At 39.0% G+C, this 17,248-nt stretch overlaps 1 protein-coding gene across 1 annotated transcript; it reads left to right on the top strand.

The window, feature by feature from the left end:
- Nucleotides 1-849: 849 nt before the first annotated feature.
- On the top strand, nucleotides 850-16,436 carry LOC128360686 (integrin-linked protein kinase). Its single transcript, XM_053321174.1, has 13 exons — nucleotides 850-946; nucleotides 2,779-3,065; nucleotides 9,760-9,925; nucleotides 10,884-10,979; nucleotides 11,090-11,186; nucleotides 11,306-11,389; nucleotides 11,554-11,639; nucleotides 11,735-11,844; nucleotides 12,152-12,279; nucleotides 12,486-12,607; nucleotides 12,759-12,858; nucleotides 14,530-14,660; nucleotides 14,779-16,436. The coding sequence occupies exons 2-13, from the start codon at nucleotides 2,977-2,979 to the stop codon at nucleotides 14,926-14,928; spliced, it is 1,359 nt and encodes a 452-aa protein (XP_053177149.1). The 5' UTR covers nucleotides 850-946; nucleotides 2,779-2,976; the 3' UTR covers nucleotides 14,929-16,436.
- Nucleotides 16,437-17,248: the final 812 nt, after the last annotated feature.

The raw sequence follows: 17,248 nt of genomic DNA, 5'->3' as shown, positions 1-17,248 counted from the left end.
CATCTCAGATTGGCTCCAGCTCCCCCATGACCATGATGAGCAAATGAATATGCACTGTAGACAAGTGCAAGTCAGGTGGATATTGCTAAGGTAGTAAGGTGCATGCATGGCCAGATCTACCATATGGGCACACTGGACAAGTGCCCATGGGGGTCTTGAGAAGAAAGGGAGATGGGAGAAAAAAATGGTGTGCTTTTTTGTCAGGCTCCATAGAAATACAACAAAAGTCTTGATCCATTATTTTGATGTTGATAATAATCATCACTGTTGGAAACCTAGTATGTCCAGAACAAAATATGGAGTTAAAAAGGTTTCCACCTGACAGCAATCCAATTATCCAGTTGGAATAAAATAAAAGTTATTTTAAAGAAAATTAAGTCTCATGATTGACTGTTTTATTAGTCAGTTTGATGGCTGGGCAAGTGATTATTGGTTAGCAGACCACAATACACTGGGCTTAAGTCATATCAACGAATATGTGGGAAAAATCATGAACCAGTGGAAATTGGACAACGCTGGTGGTAACCAAAAGCTGAGCAGGGCACATGAGCTTCAGTGTCCTGGGCCCCCCCAGGGTTACTAATCCAGTCTTGGGTGCATGACTGTCCATCAATGTTAGAATTAAGTGTTAGGAAAAAAGTCATAAAAGTTCATGCTGAAAGGAAGGTGTTTAGGGTGTTTTTACTGCCCTCAAATGGGTCAAACTTGGCTTGAAACCCATCTTCAAAAAAACATAACCTGAGGGAGTAAATACTTTGGCTTGTTACAGTTCTCTCTGTGGCCTGTAGGAGGCAGCACGCTCTATTCCTACATTCAACGTTACCACGTACTTGCTGACGGCGGCGAGGGTGTGGACGTCCCACACAGAGCACAGCAATCCTGTAGAGATAACATAACTTCTTCTCTGTCCTAAACTGCACAACACGACACCAGGCTGATATATCTGGTAAGTTATCGCTTTAGAGTCAAACTCGTGTTTCAGTTTGATGTGTTTAAACCACGTTATTATGTGTCTTTAGTGTTATTCTCAATCAGGCAGCGTCAGACATGAGAGAGAAACGGAGACAGCCCGCGGCTAGCTTGTTAGCAAAAGCCTGCCAGTATTTCATTTCGTCAACCAGAGGATAGTCGTAGATGTGTGGAACTAGTAGTCATTGTTAGTTGATTCAGTATAATGAAAGCATCTGCCAGGAGTTTAAGGGTTAACTATCTGTGTTAAATGAGCGATTCTCCTGCGTTAGCTCGGGGTAAAGCTAGCTGCAGGCGGTGAGCTCATTACTCTAATGTTAATATCTTAACTACATGATCAAATCTCAGTGCTTCACAAAGTCAAAGTGTATTGATTAATGTCTAGTTGAATGCAGCCTTAGTTATATGATCATCACGTGTGTGTATATGTGTGTGTATGGCTGATTCAAACTACAGATGAATGTATACTTTCATTCATGCAGATTGCATTCAACAGATATCATTCATATCACATTTCTTGTATTCCTGTCGCAACTTGTTGGCTTTTATCTTTTCTTTTAAAAGCTCTTTTGTTACAGCATGTAACCCACAGACATTTCATCATAGTTAAGACTGTGTAGTAGGAAGGGGAAATACATGTCAGTATTTCCTCTTGATCTGTTGTGTTTAGGGATGCAACTAACTGTTATTTCCATTATTGGTGGTGTAAGTCTGTGAAGCCAAGATTTTCAGGTTTATGATAAAAAACAGAGAAAAGTAGAAAGTCTGCACAATTCAGAAACTCAAACTATGCAATATTTGGTACTATTGCCTGGAAAATTAGTTTTAAAGTTTAAAAAATGACTATCAGAATAGTTGTGGATACATTTTCTATCAATCGACTCATCCATTCTTGTTATTCCTGTCACAACTTGTTGGCTTTAGTCATGTCTTTAAAAAGTTTTGGAGTTATGAGTTAAGACTGTGAAATATGAAGGGAAGTGAATGTGTCTGTCTACATGTTTTCCTCTTGTGGTGTTTATCTGTTGTATTTAGTGCTGCTGCTAACCGTTATCCCAAAACTGATGAATCTGTTTAACAGTAAATCAATTACTAGTCTGTAAAATGTTTAAAAATAGTAAAAAGTGGACAACAAAATTCATTTTTTTGAGCACCTTTCTTCCATCTTACAGTGATTAAATTAGAGAAAAGCCTCAAATAACCCACAAATCAGAAGATAAAAGTTGGCATTGTTTGAAGTAGGCTATCAGACTCACTTTCTGTCAATTGACTCCATCTATTAATCTACTAATTGTTCTAGCTCCAATTACATTACAGTTGTTGTTTTCTGTTGTTGCTGGTGTCGTGCCACATAATCATTTGTCCTCAGTAATCTCTTTAACATCCTCCACAGTTATACTTTTTATGTATCCCATAAATCATGTCATAGTCCAGACTGTGCTGAATAATGTGAATATATATATAAGGGACGGGTGGTGGATTATTAATTAAACCATGCGCTCTGTTTTACTCTTTATCTGTTGTGTTTAGTTAAAGTTTGGACAATCAAATAGTTAGTGAGTCACTGAGAAGAAAGGAGTGCACCGAATTCAGCATGACACAGGATTAAAATGTGTCTCTACTCTGGTGTACAGGGTGCTAGTCATGCCAAAAACACAGTGAGTCACAATGCAATGAGCTGCACACCCACCCAGTATTACTAAGGTGACGAGATTGCTCAACACCAGTTTTCTTGGTTGCTTGGTTTTCTCCAGACTGAAAAAATATGTTTTAATGAAGTTTTCCCTTTTTTTATGTGACTTTTTTCAGGGTTGTGTCAGTGCCATTGAGGTTTTCTTCATTGTGTCCGTCACTGCTCCAGATGAGGGACTGATGCTGGCCGGGACCCTGCTGAACCCCTCGGGCCGCCTTTCATCTTATCTGTCTCATTTCAGTTCTGCATCGACTCCCACAGGTGCACCATAAAGAGAAGAACAATAATAATAATAATAATACACCAGCTATAAAATGGATGACATCTTTACTCAGTGCCGGGAAGGCAATGCGGTGGCAGTTCGCTTATGGTTGGACAACACAGAGAATGACCTCAACCAAGGGTGAGCTAAAGTTTATTTATCTGTCTTTACATGTTTAGTCATATCTACACAGAGTGAGGAATCATGTAAAAGTTCACATGGAGCATTACAGGCTCTCTTAATATTCCTTTTTAAATGTTTTTACTTCTTTGTACATCTGCACAGTTTAAATTTGGATTTGAATCTCAAGGAAATCAAAGTTACTCTGCAGAATCACTGCTTACTTTGAATGTTGCATTCTTTAATCCCCCGATGCTGGCCGAGAGCCGGCCTTGTTAGTCCCCAGCGAGATGGTGGCCTAAGATTGAACCCACTTCCTTGCAGGCTAATGTTTATGTCCAAAATGCCAGCAGAATCATTCAAAGCGTGATGTCGGACAGGAAGCTGGCTGTGATGGTAGAGTTAGTCATGCTTACAGTTGCTGCTGCAATTAACTTGAGACTCCACAGAGAAAGAAGAATATGGATTAATGTAGCTGCAGAGATTACTTCAGGCTTCTGTAAAGTTTGACATGTTTACTGCACAAGACTATCAGTCAGTGTGGCACTTCTTCTGTATCTTCAGCTGACTGCTGAGCTTTCAATGATGGCCACTAGGGAAATGTATCTTTTGGACTCTTCTGTCCCAAATTTAGCATTCTGGTATTTGTTTTCAGAGCAAACAAAGAGGGAATAAATAAATCTTTTTAATTAATGATGACCATATGCGCTATGAGCTGCTCTCTTTTTGTTTTTATTTCTCTGTTTTAGAGCATTTGTGGTGAGACGGTTGAGCACATGAACAACTATTTGGATTGTTTTAATACTGTAGAAACAGATTAGAGGTCTCTGGCACAACTTCACCTATTTCCAGGGTGCATGAAGAAGAAAAAATAAGTAATGAGAGTCAAAGCTCCAGCAACACTTGAAGTATCGGAGAACTTTATTAACACACCAACGCGTTTGTGGCTTCCATCAGGGTCAAGCCGAAACAATTGTTTTAATACTCAAAGTTGTCCAATTTCAAAAGTAACAGAAAAACCAGCTATGGTCTAAAAACGGAAAGGGCCTTTCCTTTTTTTTTCTCTCTCTGCTGTTGAAAGTTCAGCGAAGTTTCACTTTCACATGAAGAATGGTACAGATATTATTCAAGTGGCTATTATTATGTGTGTTGTTTTAGAGATGTGACTTTTGATAACATCCAGAAGTTCTTTATGTAAGAATAATGAAGCAATTAACATTTATTAGTTTTTGTTTTTTTATTGCCGATGAATGAAGGGGTTGTAACACAACTTAAAAAATGAGACCTTCCCCTTCGTTGGTTGACTAAAGGTCAACAAGCAAGTGACATCCACCACAATAAAAAGGGTGCTAACTGAATAGGAACACCCTGAGGATATTCAGCGGATGAGACAGCTGTCTGCCTCTGTCAACCGCTACACATTTCTCAACAAGAGATGCTACGAAGAAACATGGTGCAAAACACAACATTAGAGATCTTTTATGTTATTATGAGAACAGTAAACCAGGAGAAAAAAGGCGTCACCTGCAAGAGTCTCGCACAAGTGCTAGTCCTGTGAGCTAGCACGAGCAACAGGATGCTGACAGCAGCTTACTTAATGGCCACCGGTGTTACTAATGACAATAACAGAGAATAACAGTAGCAATAAGATAAGATAATAAGATTGGTTTTTTGGGGGGTTTTTTGTATTCCTTTTTGTTTTGTTTTTGTCTTTTTGGGGCAGACTTGAGTCTCTAGTTACATTTTTATGTTGGCTGAGAAGAGGAAATTGCCTGAATTTGGTCAATAATATGAAGATTAAAGAGGGGTTCTGATCCTTGTTATTACAACATTCAAATAGTCAAAAAGTGTTATAAAAGTATAATAATATGCTACTAGTTATATGAGTAAGAACCAAATCAGCAGACACTATATGCCAAATAATCTATTTTATCCAGATTGTAGTCTGTTAATTATATTTGCAGCATATTTGTGTACAAAATATCTTCACTGACATCTTGTTTTCTCTGTTTTCCTCCATTTGATTAATTCTTTCCATTGATGTGAGACTGTATGCTTGCACTGAGCCGGTGTGGTGAATATATCCCCTCCTACACGTGACTTGTCCATTAGCTGATTGCACATCAAGTTCCCTTTTCCAGCTGATATATCTTCCCTAGTGGGTGAAATGCATGTACTCTCTCTTTTTCATCTCCCTGCAGAAAGGTATGAATATGTGATTTTTTTTTTTTTTTTTTCCGCCCATGCCTTCTGATATTTCAGTAAACTAATTCTATCTCGGTCTGTCGGAGCCGAAATATTTCATGTGCTCCTCGATGACAGCGTGTTTACACTGATGTAACTCTGAGACAAAGAGTAGTAGTGGAATGCTGAATCTCCTTACAAGGAATAACACGCAGACCTCTGGGGAACCCTCCACCACCTACCAAATATGAGAGAGGGAGATGGAGGGAGGAGGTTCATGTTGTGGGCAGGACCAGAGGAGTTATGTGTGACGAGACAGAGAATCTTTGTGTGTGTGTGTGTGTGTGTGTGTGTGAGTGTGTGTGTGTGTGTGTGTGTGTGTGTGTGTGTGTGTGTGTGTGTGTGTGTGTGTGTGTGTGTGTGTGTGTGTGTGTGTGTGTGTGTGTGTGTGTGTGTGTGTGTGTGTCCTTTTATAGTGAATTTTTCTAGAGAGGAATGCACAGAAAGGCACACACACCAGAGCACATCACCAACCCCTCCTACGCTTATGTGTTTCCGGTATTCGTCTCCCAGCGGCATTAGATAGCTCCGCTCATTTCCCCTCAATATTTCCTCCCAGTTCAAGAAGAGTTAATTACAAAGTTTAGAATTGAGTTTTTGTGAACTTCTCCCGCCGTCTCCCGCTCTTTTTAAGCATAATTGATTCTGCTTCCGTGCTGCTACAGAGTTACAGATGGGTTTATGTGAGAAAGCTAGCCAGTGGTTCTGAACAATTTAACAGAATTGTATTAAAATGTACAGTTTTGAGTCCCTGTGCCTGACTTCCACTCCTCAAAATGCCTCATTTGTGTAGTGTTTGATCTGAAATAGAGAATTGAGTTCTCTTGTGTAGTGTTTTCTTGGGCCTATAAGTGTGTAATTGTGGATTTTACGACTCTGTACATGTGTGAAGATTAAGTTGACTTTTTCTCTCGTGATGGTTCTGGACAGTAGGGCAGCACTTATTTTTCTTGTGTAAATCAAGGCTGCTTTGCTTGTCTGGGGAGGAGGTAGATTTACAGAGTGAATATGGATTTTATATATAACCCTCTTGGTCAGGGCAGCGGTATGATGAGACTCTCAGCAGACAGTGACCAGGTCCAGAGGTCGGATTAACATGGACTGACTCTGCTCAGCTGTAATATGAATAGTAATACAGGTTTATAGTAATCACTGCATTGCCTTAGATTTTACTATGGTGCACCTAACATGACTAAACGTTTTAGTAGATAATGTCAACAAATTGTAGCCATTTGTGCACTTTCTTTGTATTCTCTGATAGTAATTTGTGTTCCTCTTTGGGTGTTTTGAACTGTTTGTTGGACATAAGTTATTTAAATATTTCAATGTGGGCTTTTAACTGTTTGACATTTTATAGACAAAAAGATGAATCAATTAATTGAGAAAATCATTGTCAGATTAATTAATAATGAGAATAGTTCATTGCAGCCCTATTGTAGATATTTCATAGAGAGAGCAACATATTCCATTAACTCCTTATAAAGTAAAAGATTAGAGCTGCAAGTAACTGACTAAATGTGCCAATTATTTTCTCAATTAATCATTTTCTTTATAAAATCACCAAGTTGTGAACATTTACTATCATACATGACACAGAAAATAATCAAATCGTCACATTTAAAGGTTTATAAACAGCAAATGTTTAGCATTTTTGCTTAATAAATGACTTAAATGATTATTTTAAGTGATCAAAATAGCTACTGATTCATTTTCTTTTGATGGACTTACCATTGCAGATCTGAAACATGTTAAAGAGAAGAAACCCGTTCTTGTCCAGTGTAAAAACAACGTTGCACCGACCACTTAAATGACAATAAAAGTTTTTAGTTTTTTTTCATCGGTGTAATATTTCTGTAAATTTGTTTTCCCCTCATCTGACGCTCTGTTATGTGACCTAGTGTGGATGTCGGGCCATGAGACATACAGGGTGCAGACAGGGGCTCTTCCTCAGGCTTTTCCATCTGCCAAACTGAGCGCTGTTGGCAGGTGGAAGTGCCTGAAATAAATTACTGCGGCCAATGTGGAGGGGGCGAGCAGCAAAAAAGCCTGGCATTTAAGTGCCTTTGGGTTGTGTGGATAAAGCTCGCTCAAAGGGAAAATCAATCCCATAAAAAGTGCCTCTGAACAGAAATACACTCAGAAAGCAGAAGCCTGAGCAGCACTAATGGTTCATTTTCAGTGGTTTTATGTGGATAAGGGCCCTTTCTTTTTTAGTGACTTATGAATCATCATCACACATTTGCTGTAAGAGTTGAGTAATGTTAGGGAAAAATGTAATTTGCAATATTGATTAGTTTCATTATTGATTCATCTATCAAGTATTTAGTTGTTTAGTCTGTAAAATTCTCATCTTCAGTCCACAACACAAAGATACTCAGTTTACTGTCATAAAAAACTATTCGAGTTTGGACATTTTCTTGTTGACCGTAAATGAATGATTGACTATCAAAGTTGTTGGCAATTAAATAATAGTAGACAACTAATCAATTAATCAACTCTTAAAGAATAGAATAGTTAGTTGCAGCCCTAATACACATATTGTGATAATTACATAACGTCCTCAAGAAAGAATATACCTGTTTTGCTCAACATATTCTTTTTTTAATAACAAAAATAACATTTTTTAAAACAATCCTTCATTCAATAATCCTCACAAAATGCCTGCCAGCTTGCTAAGCTTGATAAGTCATTTTCTGTGTAAGCACAATGTGTGAGCAAAACCAGTAACCAAAATACAATCAAATCATGCTAGATTGTATTATTTTTCAAAGGGACTAAACTATTTGAGGTTTGTTTGATTCTGTTATCTATGAGCAGGAAGATAGATTGTATAATTTGATTATTACTTTGCTTCATTTGAAGTTTGACTGTTGCACTGAGGCACACAAAATGCAGTTTATTTGAATTCTTTACCGCATATTTACTGCCAACACTGCTGCTTTAGATTTTGTCTGATAATTTCATAGCAGATTATTTTTCATCTGTTGAACAGTCATGAGCGTGAATTGTTTTTTTGCAGATGGTCAGATAAAGTCTGTTTATGTGTGCATTCTTGCTTCTTCATAACACAGCCAGTAACTTAGTCATATATCTTCTTACTCCTCCAAACAGACTCAAGCTTGAAACAGAAAACTAATAAAGTCATACAAGTGAGTCTGTGGGGATTTCTGTTCTCATAAACTTTGCCTAATTACTCTTTAGGATTTCGCCCTTATGGCCTGAGAGGAAATTGCACCCCAAGCAGATCTGGTGTGACTGCACCAGGTCACCCAGATGCACAGATAGATGTGTGTTGTGGGACTGAGGGATGATTGATGCCGTTTGGAGCCGAGCGCTGCAGGATGTGTTAATACAAGCGAGTGAATTGAGAGCAGGAGAGCACAGAGTTCAAATTCCTCCAGATTCATAATACTCCCTCAGTTCTCAGATCACATTATTATGCTGTCTGCTCCTCATAATTTCAGAGCAAGTGTATAACTTTATTAACTTCTAGGACTCTGCAGCCTCTTGACACAAACAGTAAAAGGCCACATGGAGTAGGAGGGCTAGTGGAAAGTGGGATATATCAGAAGCAAAATCCATCTGTTTTAGTGGAGCAGAGAGGGAGAGGATGAGGGAGGAAACTTCATAAATGGGAGGAGGGGACCACTGCCAGGCTGACGGTCAACAAATGAAGAATGACACAATCACACACAGCAGCTGGAGTGAATGCATGTGCAGCACTGCTAAAGGAAGTCTCACTGGGCCTTATAAGGACTGCAGCGAATGCTTGGCCTACTGTTTTTTTTTTTTGCCCCCCCCCCCACCCACCAGCATTTTCCTGATTGACTCTCTGTCACCCCACTCATGTTGGGTCTTAATCTGTCGGTCTTTATCTATTTTTCTCAGAGGAGGTTTGCCGTCAGTCATGTAATGGAGACCATTGTCCCTACATGTGTCACAGCCCGTGGCACTGAGACAAAAAAAAAGGACTGATGAGTGTTAGAGGCCTGTTGGCTGTTGTTTCAGTTGCATCAACTTCCTTTTTAGTGAGAAATACAAATGAAGAAATTCCTCATTATCCAGTCCCACAGCTAATCTATACAGCTCTGAATAGCCTCAAACAATGCTGTTATTTCATAAGAGATTTCTTGGGCTTATTAACTGGAGCCTCCTCTAAGGTGCTCAGAGATGTTTTTTTGTTATTGAAAAGGAAGAACAGCTGTTTTTAATATAAAGTGATATTGTGATTGTCAAAGCAAAATGAATAATTGAAGAATTATAGCTGATGTTCCCAGTTGTACCACAGAGTTGACTGCAGGGGAAAACTTTATGATGATAACTCAAGATGCTGATATCTTGTACTTGATATGGTGTACTTTCGTCTCCCTCAAGAAATACTTGCACTGTTTTTCTGCTTGTTCAGTTATTCTCAGCTTAGTTGAAGCTTTTCATGCAGCCTGTGCTGAATATAAATGCTCCTCTCTCGTAGAGATGACCACGGCTTCAGTCCTCTCCACTGGGCATGCAGGGAAGGCCGCTCCAGTGTGGTGGACATGCTCATCATGAGAGGTGCTCGCATCAATGTCATGAACCGTGGAGACGACACACCTCTGCACCTGGCCGCCAGCCACGGGCATCGCGACATCGTGGGAAAGGTAAGGCTCATGTAAACATTTGAATGTACACATGATGCTGTTGCAGAAGTTCAACAGCTTTCCTGTAACTTCACAGCAAGTATGTTTTGTTCTTTGCTTCATGATCACAGGATATTATGAAACCTAAAATGATGTCATCTGATCACACAAAAGTCTTGTCTGTTCCTGCACTACCACAGTCAGCTATTTCAAATTGAAGGGAAATACGTCACCTTTAAGGGTGTATTGTTTTAGTGGCTGCTGTACGAGCGTGTCTGTAAAACTTGTTTACCACTACAGATGTTGTTAAGAGTCAGTCCACTTATTTTGTAAAAGAAGCAGTAATTTTCCTCAAAATGTATTTGTTTTTCATCTTCACTCATCCAGGGAGTTTGCCCACTTGCTTTTTTTAATGGATTCTACAGAGCTTGGGCAACAAAACAAGAAAATTGTCAGCAGGCAATAGGCAATCCAAAATAAGTGCAACTAAGTTCAGACCTTTTGCAACATCAACAGGTTCAATGAAACCAACAATATAAGGCTTCATTCACTGATAAGCTGTGTAGATTTAAGGTCCTGTAGAACAAATCACCTGCAGTGCTCCTCAGTGGCTTTTTAAGAGCCATGCAGTGAGTCAGAGTTCAACTTTGCCATAAAATTAATTTATTGAGTTTTATAAAATAGGTCTTCTTGGTAAAATAGAAAGATAAAGTGTATTGACTGTCTCTGACATCTTGTATCTGATTGCAGCCCACAGTACCCGTATGTCATAATATGAGGCATCTGCTGCATTTAGAATTGCTGCCAGGCAGCCATTGAGTTTAATATTAGGCATGTCTGAATACCTCTGGTATGTACCCACAGGCAACACAAACTTCCATGATTTTTCTTGGCAGCATCAACACATCTGTATACAGCCAAAACAAGATCTGTCCAGCCTGGTTTTGTATATAATCCTTTGTTTCTACTTCTCTTTCAGCTGATCCAGTGCAAAGCAGACACTAATGCAGCCAATGAACACGGGAACACACCACTGCATTACGCCTGCTTCTGGGGCCAAGATGAAGTGGCTGAGGTCAGTTCGCCCCCTGGTGGTGTTACAGCTTCTCTGTTGATGTGTAATTCATCACACTGTCAGGATAAACTAATGAAATTTGGCTGACGGCAATGTTTGATCTTTCTCAGGACCTTGTGACTAGTGGGGCGCAGGTGAGCATCTCTAACAAATATGGGGAAACTCCCCTGGACAAAGGCAAACCTCACCTGCGGGAACTGCTCAGAGGTATCTCATCTGCCTATTACAGCTGATGATTCTACTTCTGGCTTTGAATGCATCACAGTATCAACAGTCATTTTTTTAATGTTTATTTTCTCTTCTCAATCTATTCCTCTGTCACCCAGAAAAAGCAGAGAAATTGGGACAGAACTTGACTAAAATTCCCTTCAAGGACACATTTTGGAAAGGCACCACTAGGACTCGACCCCGTGAGTCCCAAAGACAACACATTAACACACATTAGCTGACTGGTTTCAATTACTTGATTTGGGTAGATTACTGCATTATGGGGGGGAACTGTTCCATGTTGGCCTCCCAAGCTGGAGGTTTTGTTTAAACTGTCACTCTGTTTGTCTTAATCTCTTGTTTTTAGGTAATGGCACTTTGAACAAACACGCAGGCATTGACTTCAAACAGCTCTCTCTCCTGGCTAAAATAAATGAGAACCAATCTGGAGAGGTACTTTTTATTGCACCGAATGTTCCAACAGAATTGCTGATGATCTGTTACATGGCACACATAATTTACATTCTTCATATTTATTTCTCGTCTAGTTGTGGCAAGGACGCTGGCAGGGAAATGAAATTGTTGTTAAGGTGCTAAAAATTCGTGACTGGACCACCAGGAAAAGCAGAGACTTCAATGAGGAGTATCCCAAACTCAGGTTATTATTTAATTCACAACTTGTTTCACTTCATATGTTCTGTACTGTTGTGGTCACTCATTTGTCTGTCTGTTTATATGTATTTCTTTATTTTGGGAGGGGGGTCACATCTCACACAAGCCTCCTTTTTTTTAAATGTCAAATCCTGTGTGGGTTTGCCTCTCTCTCTCTCTCTCTCTCTCTCTCTCTCTCTCTCTCTCTCTCTCTCTCTATCTCTATCTCTCTATCTCTCTATCTCTCTCTCTTTCCCTCTCTCTCTGTCCCTCCCTCCCTCTCTCCTGTCCGTCCCGCTTGGGCTCAATCCCAGGATATTTTCCCACCCGAATGTCCTACCCATGTTGGGAGGATGTCAGTCTCCTCCTGCCCCTCACCCCATCATCATCACACACTGGATGCCTTATGGCTCTCTCTACAACGTGCTGCATGAAGGCACCAGTGAGTATTTTTACTCCGGTCACAAAGTCTGTACTTGTCACCAAGTTAGGCGGCTTGCAGGGATTTGTGATTTATAGCACATGAGCGTTTGTCATTATGTTGCCATCACTTTCTGTGTTGTTACAATTTCACTGTCACCTCATTATGTGGTGCAAATCAGAGTAGCTGAAACCTGTTATTATTTGTTCCTAATCCTGCTGTCACAGACTTTGTGGTGGACCAGACACAGGCAGTGAAGTTTGCTCTGGACATCGCCTGTGGAATGGGCTTTTTACATACACTTGAACCTATGATCCCCCGCCACTATCTCAACAGCAAGAGCGTTATGGTAAGAATCATTTCCGGTTGTAACATAGTACCTCCACTTGTTGTACATAACACCTGACTGATCAATGAAAACTGTGTTGCATAAAAAAGTAGGAAGTGATGTCCTTTACACTTATGAGTGACATTTCACTCTGTGTTTCATGTTTCCACAGATAGATGAAGACATGACAGCAAGGATCAGCATGGCAGACGTCAAGTTCTCCTTCCAGTGTCCTGGCAGGATGTACTCGCCTGCATGGGTAGCCCCCGAGGGTAGGCATCACTTATACAGCACAGATCCAAAGTGACAGCTGAAGCCACACAAGCTCGAGCGTGAATGATGGATAAGGGAAATTCTAGACTGTAGCAGAGCCAAATGTAATCTACAGCTGATTTCCCCAACAGATAGACTAAAATCGAAGCCTGTTGCAAACATAAACTGATTATAAAATGAGAAAATGACCAGAGAACTCTGCAACATTGTGCAGTGTGGTGCTCATATATTTGAGATTTTGCAGCAGAGGAGCAAACAGTAACAACAGAGCAGTGTGTGGAGCATGAAGGTGGTGACTGCATGGGATACAGGAGCTTTGTTGCCATCAAACAACCATAGAAACAACCTCCACACATTATATAGTGGGTAGTGAGCCATGAAATTGAGAGCAGAGAGCGATGCTTTTGAAAAGAAACAAATGTACAGATTTGGAATTTCAAAATACTGTATCATCAGGAAGGACATCTTTGCCACATTTACACCATATAACTTTACAGCTGCAGCTGATGGAAAGATAAGTAAAATTTAATATTTAACACTTTGCATGATAACTCTTTTGTATTAAAACTCTTGCCCTTCAAGTTTCATTTATAATCTTAACAGTAGAAACTTCAAGGCCATCATGATTTATACATTACAAATTACTTTCTGTTTAATGCATCTTGATAGGAAGAAATTAGTTTTGCAAGAAAAGGAGCTTGAGATTTAATTAAGATATAAAGGGCACAAACAAATCAATATATTGATATTTCTCTGATATAGTCAATTATTTTTCACCCTAACCCTAAATTGAAAATTATTTATTCAGTTTTGTTATCTAAATTAATAGGAATAGTATAAAAGTTTTCCAGAGCAATGCTAGATTAAAAAAATTACAGCTCTAGTACAATCATTATTATCATTATCATGCAGGTCAGTGCGATGAACATCAGTTAACTGACACTATAAACAGATGTGTGATATATTGCATATAAATAACACAAGATCAGTTTTTTTCCAAAGCTCAATCTCTGCATCAGAGCTCATTTACATTTCAGTATGTTCATGAATCTTGCAAAATTAAATCTCAGTAAATGTATTCAAGCTAACATTGCATTTTAGGAAAAAAAAAGAAAATTTGATTAATTAAGCCTTTGCTTCTGCCATTTTTGCAAACATAATTGACAATTTTCAGTTGCCCCTTTTAAACTGTTATCTGCTAGATGTTATTATAAAATGAACAATATTTATATCAAAAATAAGCTCTTCATTTTATTCATGACCTTCAGTTTCCATAGCAACATGTATCTGCAGATCACAGACGAAACGCCCACAAGACCCTACTGTCACTATGGTTATCAAAGCACTACTTTGATCAATTCCTGAAATCTTCTGTCTCTGCCAAATGCCACATGGTGCCACAGAGCCACTCTGTAAACATAAGATATAAATACGTTATACGTTACCTTAAGATAATGCTTTGTGATGTCTATCCAAACATGACTGAAATTCACATGAACAGGTGGATATGTTTGTGGTTCTTGGTATGTTGTGTTCTATATAAGATTGACCCAGTTTTATGATGTAATAAACTCTTATGTATTTCTACTGATGTGTGTTTTTGCTGGAGGCAGTTGCTGTTGTGTGTTAGCTCTGTATGACCTTCACTTATTGCTCTTTGACACTGACAGCCTTGCAGAAGAAGCCTGAAGAGATCAACCGTCGCTCATCAGACATGTGGAGCTTCGCTGTCCTGCTATGGGAGCTGGTGACCAGAGAGGTGCCATTTGCTGACTTGTCCAACATGGAGATCGGCATGAAGGTTAGGAGGGCTAACTGCTCATTAGATCACAAACTCAGTAACAAAAGCTTGTATTCATTACTGATTTTTAGTTCAATATCTTCTCAACAGAACCTATTGTTGTATTTTTGACCTTCAGGTCGCCTTGGAGGGTCTGAGGCCCACTATCCCGCCCGGCATCTCGCCCCACATTTGCAAGCTCATGAAGATATGCATGAACGAAGATCCAGCGAAGAGGCCCAAATTTGACATGATTGTGCCAATTCTGGAAAAAATGCAGGACAAGTGAAAAAAAAACTCTTCTGCCCTCCTATACTGAACCGTCAAATTACTGGATATCTTACTCCAGATATCACTCTGATATGGTGGTGTGGTGCTTACCAGTATTGCCTTAAACTCTTACTCTACCGCCGCATTCAACGCCACTGTAGCTTCTGAGATGAATTCAGCAGCAGTCTTTTTATATTGTTTTTTGTTTTTTTTTCAATGTGATATCACGTTTTTATTTGTGTCCTCATTTTTGTCACTGATACACCCTTCACAGGAGGTAAGCATTGACTGTTCATCTTCGTAACTGTAATGATGTGGACTGCAGTAAGTACAGTCTTCAAGTGACTGAATAACCTGTGGAGGTCGTCATGACTGTCTGCTGCATTGCTTCACTGGATTTACAGCTGTATTTGTATCTGGAGTGGGCTAGTGGAGGCTCCTATTAAAAGAAATCAAATTAACCCATAGCTTGTCTCGTGGGGAAAAGGGTTGTTGTGTTGTGCAACATATTGAATGCAAAATGGCAAGCATGACAAATCGAAACAAAGCATTTAAACATAGAAGATTATTAAGAAACTTTGTATGAAAAAGTGGTTTCTGTGAGAGAATTTTACAGTGTTTTACTATTCAGCTTGGCTGTGTAGTGATGTGTAAAGCTTGGCTTGTTTTGAGCTTACGTCCTTAACTATCCTGTACAACCTGCTGACAACAATGCAAGACTGGTCAAATAAATGTTTTTTTTGGGGGGGGGGGCGGGGGGGTTTGTGCCGCATAAAATGTTGGTGTTGATTATTATTGCTGTTTTGGGCAGATTACTTTAAAAATGCATTGCAGATTGCTGATTCTTGCCTGTTAATTGTAATAATGCAATTGCCTAGATTATGCAAAATGTTTTATTGTGATCTAGTTCATTTCCATTGTTGTCCCTTCAAAATGTAAACTAATCTGATTGGTTTGAATTCTGTTAGCTGTACTACTCAGCAAAGATTAAAGTCTGCCTCTGTTTCTAGATATCTAAAATTAATTTCACGTTGAATACTGGCAGTCTATATTAATACAACATGTAATACCATTTTGTAGTGTCAGGAGTGAATACTGCGTTAATATGTCATTGGTACAGTTTTAATTTGTGGTTTTCGAGCATGGGGACTGTCTTGCCTTACCATTTTTATATCTACATACAGACGCTGCTGCCAACAGAAGGTGACTGGGACATTAATGGGATGGTATTAACATCCAGCCTTTCATATTGTTTCCTGACTTATTTTTTTATTGTTTCTGTCCTCTATATTACTTTAATTGTCCTTAATGAGCAATCTCATGTGTTGTTGTTGTTGTTGTTGTTTTTTTTCCTACCTGTATCGTTTCCGTGCCTCCACCAGCTTGTGCTTATTTGTGCTGAATCACAGGCTGAAGCCAAAATCAAGAATGACTTATCAAATGTATGTATTTATATATATATATATATTATATTAAAAAGGAAAAGTATGGGCATCCTGACTGTGTGAATTTGTAAAAAAAAACAAAACAAAGCTTTCCAAATTGAATACAAGATCAGTATTAAAAGCAACATGCTTATTGGTCCAGTCATGATTGAATGCTGATATTCAGTGTGGACATATTTCTAATACATTGTTTGAGTTGAATCTCTTGATATAACTGTTAAATAAGCAACAGAAAATGTATAAATGTTGTAGGAAATATATCTGTTGCTCTTCATGACTGATGGCCACTGACTATGGCATAGAGGATACAGAATATATATATATACACTGTAAAAAAGTTGATTTTATATCTTTTAGGTGATAAAAGATATTCAAATCTCAGTATATTTGGTGACTATATAAGACATCTATGTGAAACCTCTTTATACAATCTCAAAAACATCTCTAAACTCTGCCCTTGTCTTAACTTCAGTCTGTCAGACTGCACTTGCACCTTGTATCCTTTGGGGCCGACTACAAGGTCCTGCTACTCGCATACATATCCATCAACAGACGTGTGCCTCTCCACTGACAGGAACTGGTCACATCAAAAACTTCCACCTGTACCTTCAGATCTGCCAGCAGCTTGTTCATCTGAACCCCCAGTGCTAAACTGCATCATAAGGGATCAAACCTTATGCTCTGCTGCATCACACATGTGGAACAGCCTTGCACAGACCCTAGACTCTTAAAAAGGCCTAAAAACCTTTTTATTCAGGAAGTCTTTTACATCTTAACTCTTACTGTTTTGCTTATGTTGTGTTCTCTGTGTTATTAATAATGCAGCACTTTGAGTTTAACTATGAATGGAAAGTGTGGTTCAAATGAAATGAATATTATAAGATAAGATGCATC

Source organism: Scomber japonicus, chromosome 6 (genome assembly GCF_027409825.1).
Source record: "Scomber japonicus isolate fScoJap1 chromosome 6, fScoJap1.pri, whole genome shotgun sequence".
Classification (NCBI taxonomy): domain Eukaryota; kingdom Metazoa; phylum Chordata; class Actinopteri; order Scombriformes; family Scombridae; genus Scomber; species Scomber japonicus.
Note: the sequence above shows the minus strand (reverse complement) of the source record. Positions and strands in the feature narration are given on the sequence as shown.

Excerpts from the sequence above, each read along its gene's own strand:
- LOC128360686 (XM_053321174.1), top strand. The coding sequence starts at position 2,977 with ATGGATGACATCTTTACTCAGTGCCGGGAAGGCAATGCGGTGGCAGTT. Across the intron at positions 9,926-10,883 it reads ATCGCGACATCGTGGGAAAG|CTGATCCAGTGCAAAGCAGA; the intron begins GTAAGGCTCATG and ends CTTCTCTTTCAG. Across the intron at positions 11,187-11,305 it reads CCTGCGGGAACTGCTCAGAG|AAAAAGCAGAGAAATTGGGA; the intron begins GTATCTCATCTG and ends TCTGTCACCCAG.